At 42.0% G+C, this 14564-nt stretch overlaps 1 protein-coding gene across 1 annotated transcript in view; it reads left to right on the forward strand.

Moving 5' to 3' along the window:
• Window positions 1–14564, forward strand: part of trappc9 (trafficking protein particle complex 9) — a 1005291-nt gene that overhangs the window by 13381 nt on the left and 977346 nt on the right. The window contains 3 exon segments of the mRNA XM_038809220.1: window positions 5768–6368; window positions 9542–9571; window positions 11908–12053. Of these exon segments, the coding sequence (XP_038665148.1) occupies window positions 5785–6368; window positions 9542–9571; window positions 11908–12053 (760 nt within the window). The 5' untranslated portion in view covers window positions 5768–5784.

Genomic DNA, 14564 nt, shown 5'->3' on the forward strand with positions numbered 1-14564 from the left:
TGGCCTCCATATTTTAGGAAGTATATAGTTGAATTGGAGACCGTATATCAAAGGTTCGCTAAATTGTTTTCCAGGATGAGTGGATGTCCTGTGATAAGCGGCTGAGTAAATTTGGCTTATAGTCTCTGATGTTTAGAAGAATGAGGTGATCCCAATGAAGCACACAAGATTCTGAAGAGAATTGACAAGATAGGCACTGAGAGGTTGTTTTCCCTGGTTGACAATGTAGAATAGGGGACACAGTCGCAGGATGAGGACATATCATTTGGAACTGAGATGAGGAGAAGTTTCTTCACTCAGAGTTGTGAACCTTTGGAATTCTTTACCCCAGAGATGTGTGACTGATACATTGTTTAATATATTGTTATAATCCTGTGAAGGCTGATATTATTTTAAATAAACTGAATATCCCACAGTCAATGCCAAAATTTGCACAAGATTTTACATTCTCAGACTTTTACTGTAATAAACAAACTAAAGTCAACATAGCAACTCAGAATTGTTACAGTGCAGGAGGGGCATATTCGGCTCATTGTATCTTCACCAGCTTACTGGATGAGCAATTCACTGAGTGCCATTCCTTGCCTTCTCCTTGTCGTCACTTTTCTTCCTTTTACAGTAAGTCTGATTCCCTTTTGAATGCTTTTTTGAACCTGGCTCCATTACACTCTCAGACCGAATGCACTGCAGACTCCAATCTCTCGCTGTATGAACGTTCTTCCTCGAGTTGCTTGTACTTATTTTGCCAATTACTTTAAATATGTGCTCTCTTGTTCTTGACCCCTGCAAGAGTGAGAAAAGATTTTCTCAATCTACTCTATCCAGATCTCCTCGAGATTTTGAATCTCATTTTAGCCTTCTCTTCAAGGAAAATGGTTGCAAATTCTCCTATCTCTCCATGTAATTGCACCTCGTCTTCCCTGGAACCATTCTTGTGAATTGTTTTCCTGCTCCTTCCAATGCCTTCACATTGTTCGGAAAGTGTGATGCCAAGGACTGGGCATAATGCTCCAGCTGAGGCCAAACTAGTGTCTGATACCACTTCAAAGTAAACTCCTTGCTCTTGCACTCTCTGCCTCTATTAATAGAGCTATGCTTTAGTAACCACTCTCTCAACCTGTCCTACCTTCACTGACTTATGCACATATGCACCGTGGTCCGTCTGCTCCTGCATCTTCTTTACAATTGTATCTGTTATATTTTCTCTGCATATTCTTCTTACCAAAATGAATCATTTTGCGTTGAACTTCAACTACCATTTTGGTCTGCCCATTCCACTGTGTCCTTTTGAAGTTCTACATTACTCTCCTCCAAATGCCTCCAGTTTAACCTCATAGCAAATTTTGAAATTGTACCCTGTGCACCAAGGTCAAGGTCATGAATATAATCTGGAACAGCATGGATAAAAACATTGATCCATGGGGCATTCCATGACGAATCTACTCTCCAGCCAAAAACAATCCATTAACCATTACCCCCTCTCTTTCTTGTCACTCAATCAATTTCATATCCATATTGCTACTGTCCTTTTTATAATTCCATGAGTTATAAATTTGTTATACTTGTGTGCCCGCAAGTTTGCTGTGTGCACTGTATTAAATGCCTTTTCGGAGTTCATGTACGCCATATCAATAACATTGCCCTCATCAAGCCTCACTGTTATCTCTTTTTAAAAAAAAAATCCAAGTTATTCAACACAGTTTTTCTTAATTAACTTGCATTTGTCCATGTGACTATTAATTTTGTCCTGAATTGTCTGGGCCCCAATTTGTGATAATCACCGGTTTGCCCCGGGGAGGATGAATGGGGGGTTCCGGTTATGGCGGAGAGCGGGTATTGAGAGGATAGGGGATGTGTTCATAGAGGGGAGCTTTCCAAGTATGAGGGGGTTGGAGGAGAAGTTTGGGTTGGCAAGGGGAAACAAATTCAGGTATCTGCAGGTGCGGGACTTCCTTCATAAACAGGTGTCAACCTTCCCGCTCCTACCACTAAGGGGGATTCAGGATAGGGTAATTTCCAAAGGGTGGTTAGAGGAGGGCACCGTTTCGGATATCTATAAGGAGCTAATGGGGTCGGAGGCGACGCAGACCGAGGAGCTGAAGCGCAAGTGGGAGGAGGAGCTGGGAGGTGAGATAGAGGATGGTCTATGGGCAGATGCATTGAGTAGAGTCAACGTGTCCACAGCATGTGCCAGGCTTAGCCTGATACAATTTAAGGTTGTTCATCGGGCTCACATGACAGTGGCCCGGATGAGCAGATTCTTTGGGGTGGAGGACAGGTGCACAAAATGCGCGGGAGGACCAGTGAACCATGTCCACCTGTTTTGGACATGTCCAAAGCTTAGGAGATTTTGGCAGGGGTTTGCTTTGTCATGTCCAAGGTTTTAAAAACAAGGGTGCGACTGACTGAGGATGTAACTGTCATGCATGCTCCCTGGAAAGCAGGCGCACGTGAATGAAATGCATTTTGTTGCACAGCTGGACATTGAGGGAGTGTGATCAGTTCCAGTTAAGGAAGGCAATTCCCTGGTGCTAAGGGGCGTGGAGTGCGACATGTGTGCAGTTTATTGCCCCATGCACCTGTGGCAGACCAGGTATATGCCCAAACCTCAGCCCTCTCAGCCAGTTGACTCAGGTGAAAGTGGATGTAGTCCAGAGCTTGTGCATGCACTACATCCGTCAACTCACTGATGCACGTATGGGTGGATGCATGTGAAAAGCCACAAAGGACCCTGTGGTGTAGATGCTGAGGGTTGCCGTGACCTTGGTGGCTACAGGAAATGGGGGTTTCCACTGTGTTAGGAACCTTGCTGATATAATCTCAGATTGTCTCAAAACGCTGGTTCTTTGTGGTGTATGTTTGTTTGGAATGATGTGAGGAACCATGTACAACCCAGAAAGGAACCAGTCCAGTGGCCATGTAAACCATTAATAAAGAATATTTATTGAAGTAAAAGAAAAGATTAAAAAAACACGAAGCTATATGCACTGTTTTATCTGAAGTTAGCTCTTGTATATACCCACAATCCCTGAACTCCGTGAAACACCCCCTTTTCCCAAGCAATTCTATCAGTTCAATCTAGTTAATAGTTATCACTAAATATCGCTCAGGTACCAAGTCTGGGAAACATCTTTTCCTGTTTCAGCGAAGGCATGAAACTGCATCTTTAACAGGCGAATATCTGCAATATACAGTGGCTCTAAATGTTAGATGGAACAGGCCTCTGCGGCACGGATCATGGATTGAACGGGCCTGTCTGACTGTTGGATGGAGAACTAGCAGTTGTATGTTTAGTCTGTTCAATATTCCCCACTCTCATTATTCTCTGGATATCTGCTAATCACGTTACATGTCTGTTATCCTATTTTCATCTCGGGTTCACTGTGAATCTCCGCAATTTCTCGCATTTCTAACAGCTGCAAGGTGGGCACGACACAGTTGCCGCACAGTCTCCTTCGTCAGGTGGTGTCTTCGACAGCAGATGGTGTCGGACAGCTCCATGAAAGACACACATATCTGATAGACCCGTGGCCTCCTTTGGTGCCTCTGTGCCTCTTGCACGTCTGGTGTGGCCTCCAGCCCAGATCCTGTCCTGCAGTCTCCTGGTCCTGCTCTGCAGGACCTTCCCTCTGAGCCACCACCACAATTTAATGCTGGAGTCTCTGCTCCTCCAGTTCAGTGATGAGTAAGATCGCTGGCTCCACCCCTATATCGCTCAGAATACTGCGAGGGTTGAGAGAGAGTCATGTCGGTGTCGCAGCTCCTGACCATTATGATGTCCCTGACCCGTTGGCCTTCCTGACCTGGAATCAGTCAGTCCCAGAGCTTTGCCGACAGTGATCTCACACTCATAGCTCAGGTGCACTCCCATCTCCAGAACATGACTGGCCCCGGCCTGTGCCCTCGCTCACTTAGACTCACCTGTAGCCTTCCATCTGGGTTTCCCCTCCCTTAAACTCGCTGCCACTGCAAATTAATACAGGCAGGTCCTGTGCTCCCTCATCCCGATTGGCCAAGGCCAACTGGATGGCTTTGTCTGCCTTTTGGGGTTGCTACATCCTGACTGGAAGGCGCTGGGATCCAGGAGTAGTCACAATCGCATTGGCTTTTGATCCTATGCCACCTAACTTTGAGCCCTGAACCCTGAGGATTCATCCCATTCCTTGACTTTTGGACTATGGCGAGCTGACATTGCAAAGGGTTAACTCTTGCTGACCAATAGTGTCATGAGCATGACACAACAATGTTAGAGGGTGCTTCCTGCTTCAGGGAAAGGCAGAGGTCATAGGCACCTTTCTTAGTCGGGCTGTATAATTCAGAGATCTTATTACTGTCATGCCTCAACACATACGCCTTCTGGACAGGTACTCCCACATCCTCTTGTACTCCCTGGTGCTTAGTGGAGACAGTGGCGCTCACCGTCTTCCTCTCTCTCGGTGGTCATGGCACCTGGTTCCCTTTAAAAAGCAGTAGTACATCATGCCTGGTGGGTGGGAAGATTTGATGGGGGCTGATGTTGCAGAGTTAAGCCCACCAAGTAGATGCTAATGGTTCAAATTCATGTTAATCAGGTTCACACCTAGGAAGAGCGTGAACCTGATTGCGTCATTGGGAGGGCCCGGGAAGATTGCATTCCGAAATCTTGCCGGCGCAAATTCAGTTTGTGGCCTCTCATGATACTGAGCGACCATGACTGGATTTGTGCCTGTGGCTAACAGGGCACAATTTACTGGGCCTATGTGTCAAATTCTTAAAATGTAGCCAATCAGTGATATCTGGAATGAAATAACAAAAGTTTCAAAGTGAACAATATGAAGAATGAAATTGTTTTTGTCGCACCTTTCATGACCTCTGAATTTCTCGGAGGACTCTGCAGCCAACGAAGTAGTTGTTTTACAAAAATGTTGTGACTGCACTAAGATAGGATAGTGTGGCAGATAATTTGCACAGTGCAAGGTCCCACAAACAATAGTGAATGTTTTAGTGGCATCACTGGCTGTGGTCTACCCGAAGAATTTCCTGTTCTTCGAATGGAGTCCTGGGATGTTTGACAACAGAGTAGATGGTCTGACGATGGTGCAACATTTCCTCAGTATTGTATTGAAGTGAAAGATTGGACTGTTTGATCAAGTATTTGGAGTAAGATTTAAACGTGCAACTTGCTGATTTTGGTAAGGATGCTACAACTGGAACAAAGCTTAAGATATCAAGGTGACGAGAGCATTTCAAAGCCTGAAAAGGAGGTGCGCATGATTGAGTGTTATTGAGCTGAGAAAGAGACTACATGAGAAATGATAGAAGACATGACATCCACATGAATGCCTTGAAGATGATATTGTACAGTTCTTAATGTTTTTTTTGTGGTGAATTTGACATTTTTAAATAATGTGACAAAACCTCACACCAGCTGTTGCATGACATTGATTCTTTTTGCAGAAGGTATAGAGAATAGTCGATTATCATGGTTTCAAACAGACCCCAATAAAATAGTACCTTGTAATTTCAGTTTACTCCATTTCAGTGTATAGAATTGTATAATTCGTAGTTTGCTTCTAAACTTTAATTTGTTTTAATACCCTATTGGGACAGTATTTTCTTTTTAAATTATTCCTATGTAGGTTGAGTTACATTTCAGTATAAAGTTGGGATGACTGTTCAATAGTTAAGTTTAAACAGTGACAAATATAAACCCTTTATCTTTTGAATGCATAATAAACAGCCTTATTAAAATTGAAAGGACAATAATGTTGTTTTTCTCATTAACCAGATTTCAGTTGATGGAGAATGAGTGTCCCTGACTATATGCAGTGTGCTGAGGACCACCAGAGTCTTTTGGTCATTGTCCAACCTGTGGGAATTGTACCAGAAGAGCAGTTCTTCAAAATTTACAAGAAAATTGCTGTTGCCAATCAGATTAATCTTCGAGATTCACAACGTGTTCTATATATTCGTTACAGACACCATTACCCACCTGAAAACAATGAATGGGGAGACTTTCAGACTCATCGGAAAGTTGTAGGGCTAATAGCGATCACGCAGTGTTGCAATACAAAGGACTGGCCACAGACATCTGAGAAATTTCATCTTCAGAAAGAAATTTATGGTTCCACACTGTATGATTCACGTTTGTTTGTCTTTGGGCTGCAGGGAGAAATTGCTGAGCAACCCCGCACTGATGTTGCGTTTTATTCTAGTTACGATGAGTGTGAAACCATAGAGAAGAAGGTGGAAGACTTTATTGAATCATTATTCATTGTTTTGGAATCCAAACGTCTTGACAGAGCAACAGATAAATCGGGAGACAAAATTCAATTACTGTGTGTGCCATTTGAAAAGAAAGATTTTGTAGGCCTAGATACAGACAGCAGGTGAGTAATCGCTTATTACTTGAAGTTAATACATTGGCATTGTTAGAGCTCTGTGATATGGCTTACTATACAATTTCAGAAATTGAAATTTCAGAAAGCAAGGATAGTCATGCAGTGTGTCAAGTATTTCTGATGAATTATAACCTGGCTCACGAGAGATTTAGAACATAGAACACACATTTCAGAAGAAGGCCTTCGGCCCATCTAGTCTGCACCAATCCACTTAAGCCCTCACTTCCACCCTGCCCCCCGTAACCCAATAACCCCTCCTAACCTTTTTGGACACTAAGGGCAATTCATCATGGCCAATCCACCTAACCTGCACGTCTTTGGACTGGGAAGAAACCAGAGCACCCGGAGCAAACCCATGCAGACACGGGGAGAACGTGCAGACTCCGCAAAGAGAGTGACCTAGCAGGGAATCGAACCTGGGACCCTGGCGCTGTGAAGCTACAGTGCTATCCACTTGTGCTACCGTGCTGCCCATTTGCACGATATATAATATATGTATAGATAACATACTCCATTATGTTGCTTCTTTAAAAGGCAACTTATAACAATAAAAAAAATTGATTTTGATGAGAACCTAAGTGGGATGCAACTCTCCAGATGTTGTGATGGACGTGCTATCTTTAAATCTCTTGATTGAAGTTCAAGCACTGAAATGTCCAGAAATGGTTTGATCCATGAGTGAATTACATCTAAAACATCAATCTTGAAGTACCAATACCAAAGACGGTATTGGTAGGAATATATTGCGGGCTGCTGTCCTCGAAAAGGAATTTACTATTTCACTCTATTCTTTTAAATATACTGGAATTGTGCAAGATATTTTTCTGGCACTTTTGCTGCCTCAGTTGTAAATTGCTCTGAAAATTGAAGTTTGAACTATATTTTTCCCATACAAATGTTACATCTTCCACATGTAAACATGCTTTGTCCTTTTTTTAAGGGAAAAAGCAGTGAAGCAGAATTTTTAGACTAGTTAAGGGCGGCACGGTGGCACAGTGGTTAGCTCTGCTACCCCATAGCGCCAGGGGCCGGGTTTCAATTCCAGCCTTGGGTGACTGTGTGGAGTTGGCACATGCTCCCTGTGTTTCCATGATTTTCTTCTGGGTGATCCAGTTTCCTCCCACATTTCAAAGATGTGGAGGTTAGGTGGGGTTACGGAGATAGGGTGGAGAAGTGGGCCTGAGTGGGGCGCTAATTTCAAAGAGTTGATGGGCCGAATGGTTGTCTTCTGCACTGTAGGGATTCTATGAATTCCATGAAATTTGAATGAATTTAGTTACTTTTGGAATCCAAAAGACAAATTAGATTCATGTAATTTTTGTGTGTTGCACTGTTTTTCTTTGGGACAGAGGGGGTGAGGAAAAGGGGTCCTGGTGGGCAATATCACAGTTGGTTGCACAGTCGCGTCATCAAATTACATGTGTTTGCTGCAAGCTGAAGGGAAATAGCACACATTGTAGTTACACATTGTATGTCTGTCAAAAGATGTTAATGAAGGTGTTTGAAGACCTTGAACATCAAGAACATATGCATTAGGAGCAGGAGTAGGCTACTTGGCACCCTGAGCCTGCTACGCCATTTTGAGAAGATCATTGCTGATCTGATTGTGGCCTCAGATCTACTTTCCTGCCCACTCCCTTTGACTACTTTGTCAATCAAAAATCTATTGAACTCAGTCTTAAAAATATTCAGTGAGCTCTCTGCAGAAGAGAATTTCACAGACTTAGAAGCCACAGAAAAACAATTTTTCTCATCTCCACATTAGATGGAGGCCCCTTATTTTTACATTCTATCCCCTAATTCTAGTCTCTCTCGGTAAGGTGAAACGTCCTCTGTCTATTCTGTCAAATTCCCTCAGGACCATGTATGTTTTAATAAGACAGCCCCTCTTTCTTCTAAACTCATTGTATACAGGTTCAACTTATTGATTTTCCCTCAGGAGGTAACCCCTTCACCCAGGAATTAGTTGACTGAACCTTCTCTGAACTACTTTAAATGCAATTTTATATTTTCTTTAATAAGGAGACCGTAACTGTACACAGTAGTCCAAGTGCAGCCTAACTAAGATCCTGTGTAGCTGCAGCAAAACTTAAATTCCATTTCCCTTACAATAAATGCCATTGTACCACTTGGTATACCTGCATATTAACTTTTTGTGATTCATGTCCCTTTGCATCCCAGAGTTCTACAGCCTATCTTAATTTAAATAATGTACTGATTTTCTATTTTCTGAAGTGGACAAATTCACACTTTCTCCATGTTGAGATGAAATGAAAATCGCTTATTTTCACAAGTAGGCTTCAAATGAAGTTACTGTGGAAAGCCCCTAGTTGCCACATTCTGGCACCTGTTTGGGAAGGCTGGTACGGGAATTGAACCATGCTGCTGGCCTGCCTTGGTCTGCTTTCAAAGCCAGCGATTTAGCCGTGTGCTAAACCAGCCCATCTACCAGCTTTTTGCCCGCTTAATCTATCTATATTCTTTTTCACTTTCTTTTTATTCTCACAACTTGCTTTCCTACCTATCTTTGTGTCATTAATTAATTTGGCTATAATACAGTTAGTCCATTAAATCAAGTCATTAATATAGAACATAGACAGTTGAGACCACAGTACTGATCTCCACTGTGAGTCAACACAACAAGTTAGTTTGCCAACCTGAAAATAACCCATCAATCCCGACTCTCTGCTTCTTGTTAGGGAGGAAAATGCTGTTGGTGTGTGTATAATCTGCCACCATATCTGTAAATAACTAAATAATTCATGGATTCTGAAATGTTTTGTAGTGCTGAAGATGTAACAAGGTACTATATAAATAGAATTTGTTTCTTTAACCATAACATCCCGATTTTAATTATTGTCATAGAATTGAAAGGCTGGATACTGGAGTGTCAAGTTGATAAATTTCCTTACAGACTTTGAAGTGGTTGGAAAGTCAGCGGCATAAAAACTCAGGATCTATGAACTGTTTTGTTAGTCAGCTAGCAACTTTGCCGTTTGAGACTTCTTTGTGCCGTACTGTAATTTATTTATTTTCTATCTTTAGTTATTTTGAATACCAATGCAAAATAAATTGTGGAAAGTTTCCTAATTTTTGTTAAATTATTCATATGATTTTCTTAAATTATTTCTCATTCCTGTTTCTTTTTTTCCCGAACACTGTCCTGTGAGTTTATTATTGGGTGTGAAAAGGTGAGCTGTCGTCTTCACCCAAAAGCTCATGCTCCCAACTGTTATACACCTTCTGCCTGATGAAATTGAAAAAAAAAAATCATATTTGTTCATTGAACTATTAATATAGCTCTCTAGGAAAAGGAATATCCCATGCCAGCAGCTATTAAGATTTCATGAGTAGCCAAGCAAAACTGATATGCGAAGCTAGTTTTGAAATGGCAGTGAATTCATAAAATGCTTAAAATGCTTGGTGGTGACTTTATTTATGCACACAAGGGAAAACAGATTGCATGAACTACAGTATATGATTTTTTTCGACTGAACTCTAACTTGGAGGACAGTTTAATGCCGCCACATCAGTGAAGAATGGTGGATTAAAACTGAAGGCTATAAAATTAATGGTTCAAAATGTTCTTCCGAACATACTGGGGGTTTTGAAAAGTACGTTTGTCCAAAATTTCTGTCTCCACTATTTTAAGTGGAGTTGTTAATCAGTATTATCCATAACTGGTTAATACTACCACTGCAGTAGTGGAAAAGGAATTTAGATTGATCTTGGTATCCTGTGATATTTCAGGATGTCACTGTTTAATGCAATGTAATGGTTTCTGATGATTTAAAACCTGGACATAGACCTTTATGTTTCTAAAATGATTTTGCCCGTTCTATGGTTCTTTACCATTCAGAGATTTACAAAGCTTTGTATTTTAACTGAAATGTGCCAATTTGATTTTTTTTGTGCACTTGGGTGAATGCTGAAATAGTCATTATTGCTCAAATGCTTGTAGAATCATTGATACTGAAATAGCATTGTAGCTTGTTTTACTTTAAAGCTTGGTTCTGGTTTCATAAACCAAGTTGATTTTATTTGGTGTTATTGTTCACCAGATCCAAAAAAAACAAAGTCAGTTTGGACTGCTCTGTTGTGCAAGAGTCCACTCTTGGGCAATCATGGTTTTGTCATATAGACATGAATATATAATGTAGATACGTTTTGATATGACATGAATTGTATCGTGCTGAATCATGCAGTCATCGCCGAACTATTGCTTTTTAAGAATAATTCCATCCAGCAGTTAGTAATCTTTAAATTGTGTTGGCTGTTTAGTTTGCACTGAGCTTTGAAATCTGGCTTTATAAATTAATGCAATAATGAACGAGAAGGTGTGTGGTATCCGTCTCCAAGTAAATATAACATATCGTGTAATTTCTAGTAACATGTCTTTTGAAAATGTGAAAAAAATGGTCAATTAATTTTTTTGAGCACACTTCACAACTAGCTGAATTAAAATACATTTCACTATGCTTGCAGTTTTTGTTCTACATGACACCTGTGGGACTAAAGATGAGAGATCAGGCAGTTTTGGCCTCCGTCAAGACTTGTGTTGGGAGTGGAACCCATCGACACCTGATGTCATAGGAACATTTTACTGGAGGATTATAAACTTAAAATAGGAATTATTTCTATTTATTCTGAATGTTCAGAAAGTCTTTCATGTAATTTTTATTTCATGTAAACTATTGAAGACATGAACAGACTTCATCATGAGAACCTTGTTACTGAGAAGACTGAATTATTTCTTATTTCTATCTTTTATTTCAATCAATATGCACTATAAACTATTTAAACTGCAGATTCACAGTGGTACAGTTGTTACCACTACTGCCTCACAGTGCCAGGGACCCGACTTGATTCCAGCCATGGGTGACTGTGTGGAGTTTGCACATTATCCCAGTGTTTGTGTGGGTTTCCTCTGGGTGCTCCGGTTTCTTCTCACAGTCTAAAGATGTGTAGGTTAGGTGTATTGGCCATGATGATGCGTGGGATTACTGGGCCAAGGCAGGGGATTGAACCTTGCTGGAGTTCTCTTTTAGAGGGTCAGTGCAGACTCGATAGGCCAAATGGCCTCCTCCAGCACTCGGGATTTTATGGATGCTGAAATATTGAAAACCACATACCATCCAGTGAATTATTGGAATTAGATTACAATTGAAAGATTTTATCAATTCTGATTAAATGGAAAACCAGCTGAACAAGAATTATTTGAAGTCCAGTCTATATTTGTCTTGATTGGAATGAGAGAATTGTAATAATAGGTTGGTTCTCTTGTGAACTAATGAGATTTCATAGTGCACTGTTCATTGTAATCTAATGTTCAGGTGGAGCGGGACATGTTTTGTAAAACAATTAAGTTGTTTGAAACTAGTTAATCTACATTGCTACTTAGTATTGCTTTATTGACCGAAGGAAATTCAAAATGTCTAAGGTTCTATAAGCAAATAATATTACACTTTCACAGACGACACCTAGTGGAATCCTAGTGCCATAACAATTATTTTATTTTGCACAACAGACATTATAAGAAACGTTGTCAAGGAAGAATGCGGAAACATGTTGGTGACCTTTGCTTGCAAGCAGGCATGCTGCAAGATGCTCTTGTGCATTACCATATGGCTGTAGAACTTCTTCGATCTGTGAATGACTTTCTCTGGTTGGGAGGTGAGTTATTTGGTATATGAAATTAGTTGATGCTCTAAATTATGAATAATTGTGCCTAAAATTCCAATAACTAGTCCATTCTGATGAGAGCGAAAACTAAAATTTCCAAGTAGGTTTGTTTTTTAAAAAAAGACTGAACTTTAAACATGGAGAAAAATGGCCATTTATTTTTTTTCATTGCCCGCCAAGTAAATGTTTGTTTTTGTTTTATTTAAATTTAGAGTACTTCATTCTTTTTTTCACATTAAGGATCTATTAACATGACCAGTTCACCTATCCTGCACACCTTTTTGGGTTGTGGGGGTGGAACCTACGCACTCACTGGGAGAACACGGACAGTGACATGGGAACGGTATAGAACCCGGATCCTCGGAGCCATGAAGCAGCAGTGCTAACCACTGTGCCACTGTGCTGCCCCCTCCCACCAAATAAAATAAAATTGAGAATGGTTGGTAATGCATTTGAATAAATCCAAACATGTTTCTGTCCATGATTGCTCCCTTCACTGATATATTACCATAAAAATGGTCATAATTATATACAAAAAGTAACCTTTTAGGCTTTTTTGGATTTCATACAGGGCTGTGGTTTGTTGCCTTTTTAGTCGAGTAGAATTATTAACAGTAATGTGATGCATATTGGCCAAAAGGCAGTGGCACGTAGTCAAGGTGAATAGATCAAAGTGTTGGCGAGTAGGGGAGAAAGTAGTCAAAGTGAATAGATCGAAATGTTGGCAAGTAGGGTAGAAAGTAGTCAAAGTGAATAGATCGAAGTGTTGGCAAGTAGGGGAGAAAGCAAAAGAGCCAATGGCAATGGCAGGAAGAAGGAATGGGGGAAGAGTGAGGAAGGTGGTTGAGGAATGTAATGATTTTTTTTTGGACAATCTTTTTATTGGCTTTTCTCTTATTTATAAACATTTGTGAGCCCCCCCCCCCCCCCCCCCCCCCCCCCCCCCAACGTTGCACAGTCCTTTGGTTCCTCATTATCCTTTTTTTTTTACTTAATCTGCTCCAGGTGGAGAAATTCCGGGAGGTCAGTGAGCCAGTCTGCAGCTTTGGGTGGTGCTGCCGAACGCCAGCCAAGCCAGGATTCTCCAGCATGTGATTAGGGAAGCGAAAGCAAGGCCGTTAGCCCCCTTCCCCGTGTGTCACTCTGGCTGCTCCAATACCCCAAAGATTGCCACAATTGGGCATGGCAACACACTTTTATGAAAATGAAATGAAATGAAAATGAAAATTGCTTATTGTCACGAGTAGGCTTCAATGAAGTTACTGTGAAAAGCCCCTAGTCGCCACATTCCGGCGCCTGTCCGGGGAGGCTGGTACGGGAATCGAACCGTGCTGCTGGCCTGCTTGGTCTGCTTTATAAGCCAGCGATTTAGCCTTGTGAGCTAAACCAGCCCCTAACAACCTTTTACCCCCACAACCTTGGACATTGCCTCAGAGAAGAATGTCCAGAACCTAGCAAGTTTGGGGCAAGCCAAATACATGTATGTGTGGTTGGCCGGGCCCCTCTGGCACCGCTCACATTTGTCCTCCACTTCCGGGAAGAACCTGCTTATTCCTGTTTCTGGTCAGGTGCGCTCTGTGCACCACTTTGAGCTGCATTAGGCTTAGCCTTGCGCAGGAGGAGGTGGAGTTCGCCCTGCTCAGTGCTTCGCTCCAGAGTCCCCACCCTACCTCTGTCCCCAGTTCGCCCTCTTTTTTGTCTGGTCTCGTCCAGTGATGTTTGAGCTCTGTCCAGTAGCTGTCCGTATATTTTCCCACATAGCCCCCCTTCTCGCATCAGGTCCTCTACTGGTGCGTTTTCTGGGGGCCCCGAGGTACCCGACTGTCTCTTTGAGGAGGAAGTACTTTATTTGGAGGTGTCTCATACAGGATGCCTCCTCCATTTGTACTCAATCTGTGTCAGGTTCTTGTACCCATCACCTCACTCTTTCTGCCGTTGCTGCCCAGTGGTAGTATTGTCGGTTTGGTAAGGCCAAGCCCCCTTTGATTTTTCTTCTTTGCAGTGTTGGTTTGGGATTTCTAGGGTTCTTACCCCACCCCCCCACACAAACGCCATGATTAGACTGTCTATGTTTTGGAAAAAGGCCTTGGGGATGAAGATCGGAATGGATCGAAACAGTAAGAGGAATCTTGGCAGTACGTTCATCTTGATCGTCTGCACTCTCCTCGTCAGGGAGAGAGGGAGAGAGCCCCACCGTTGAAGGTCTTTTCTTACTTCCTCCACCAGGCTGGTCAGGTTCCACTTGTGGAACTGAGTCCAGTTTCTGGCTATCTGGATCCTCAAGTAATGGATTCTGTTCTGGGCCATTTTGAACGGGAGCCTCTCCAGCTCTGTCCCTCCCCCTTTTGGGTTCCCTGGGAATGCGTCGCTTTTGCTCAGGTTACGTTTGTAGCCCGAGAAGGTTCCAAACTCTTTCAATATTTGCAGTATTGCCGTAAGTCCTTCCTGTGGCTTCGAGACATAGAGGAGCAGGTCATCTGCATAGAGTGAAACTCTGTGCTC

This window comes from Scyliorhinus canicula, chromosome 10 (genome assembly GCF_902713615.1).
Source record: "Scyliorhinus canicula chromosome 10, sScyCan1.1, whole genome shotgun sequence".
In the NCBI taxonomy this organism is placed as follows: Eukaryota; Metazoa; Chordata; class Chondrichthyes; order Carcharhiniformes; family Scyliorhinidae; genus Scyliorhinus; species Scyliorhinus canicula.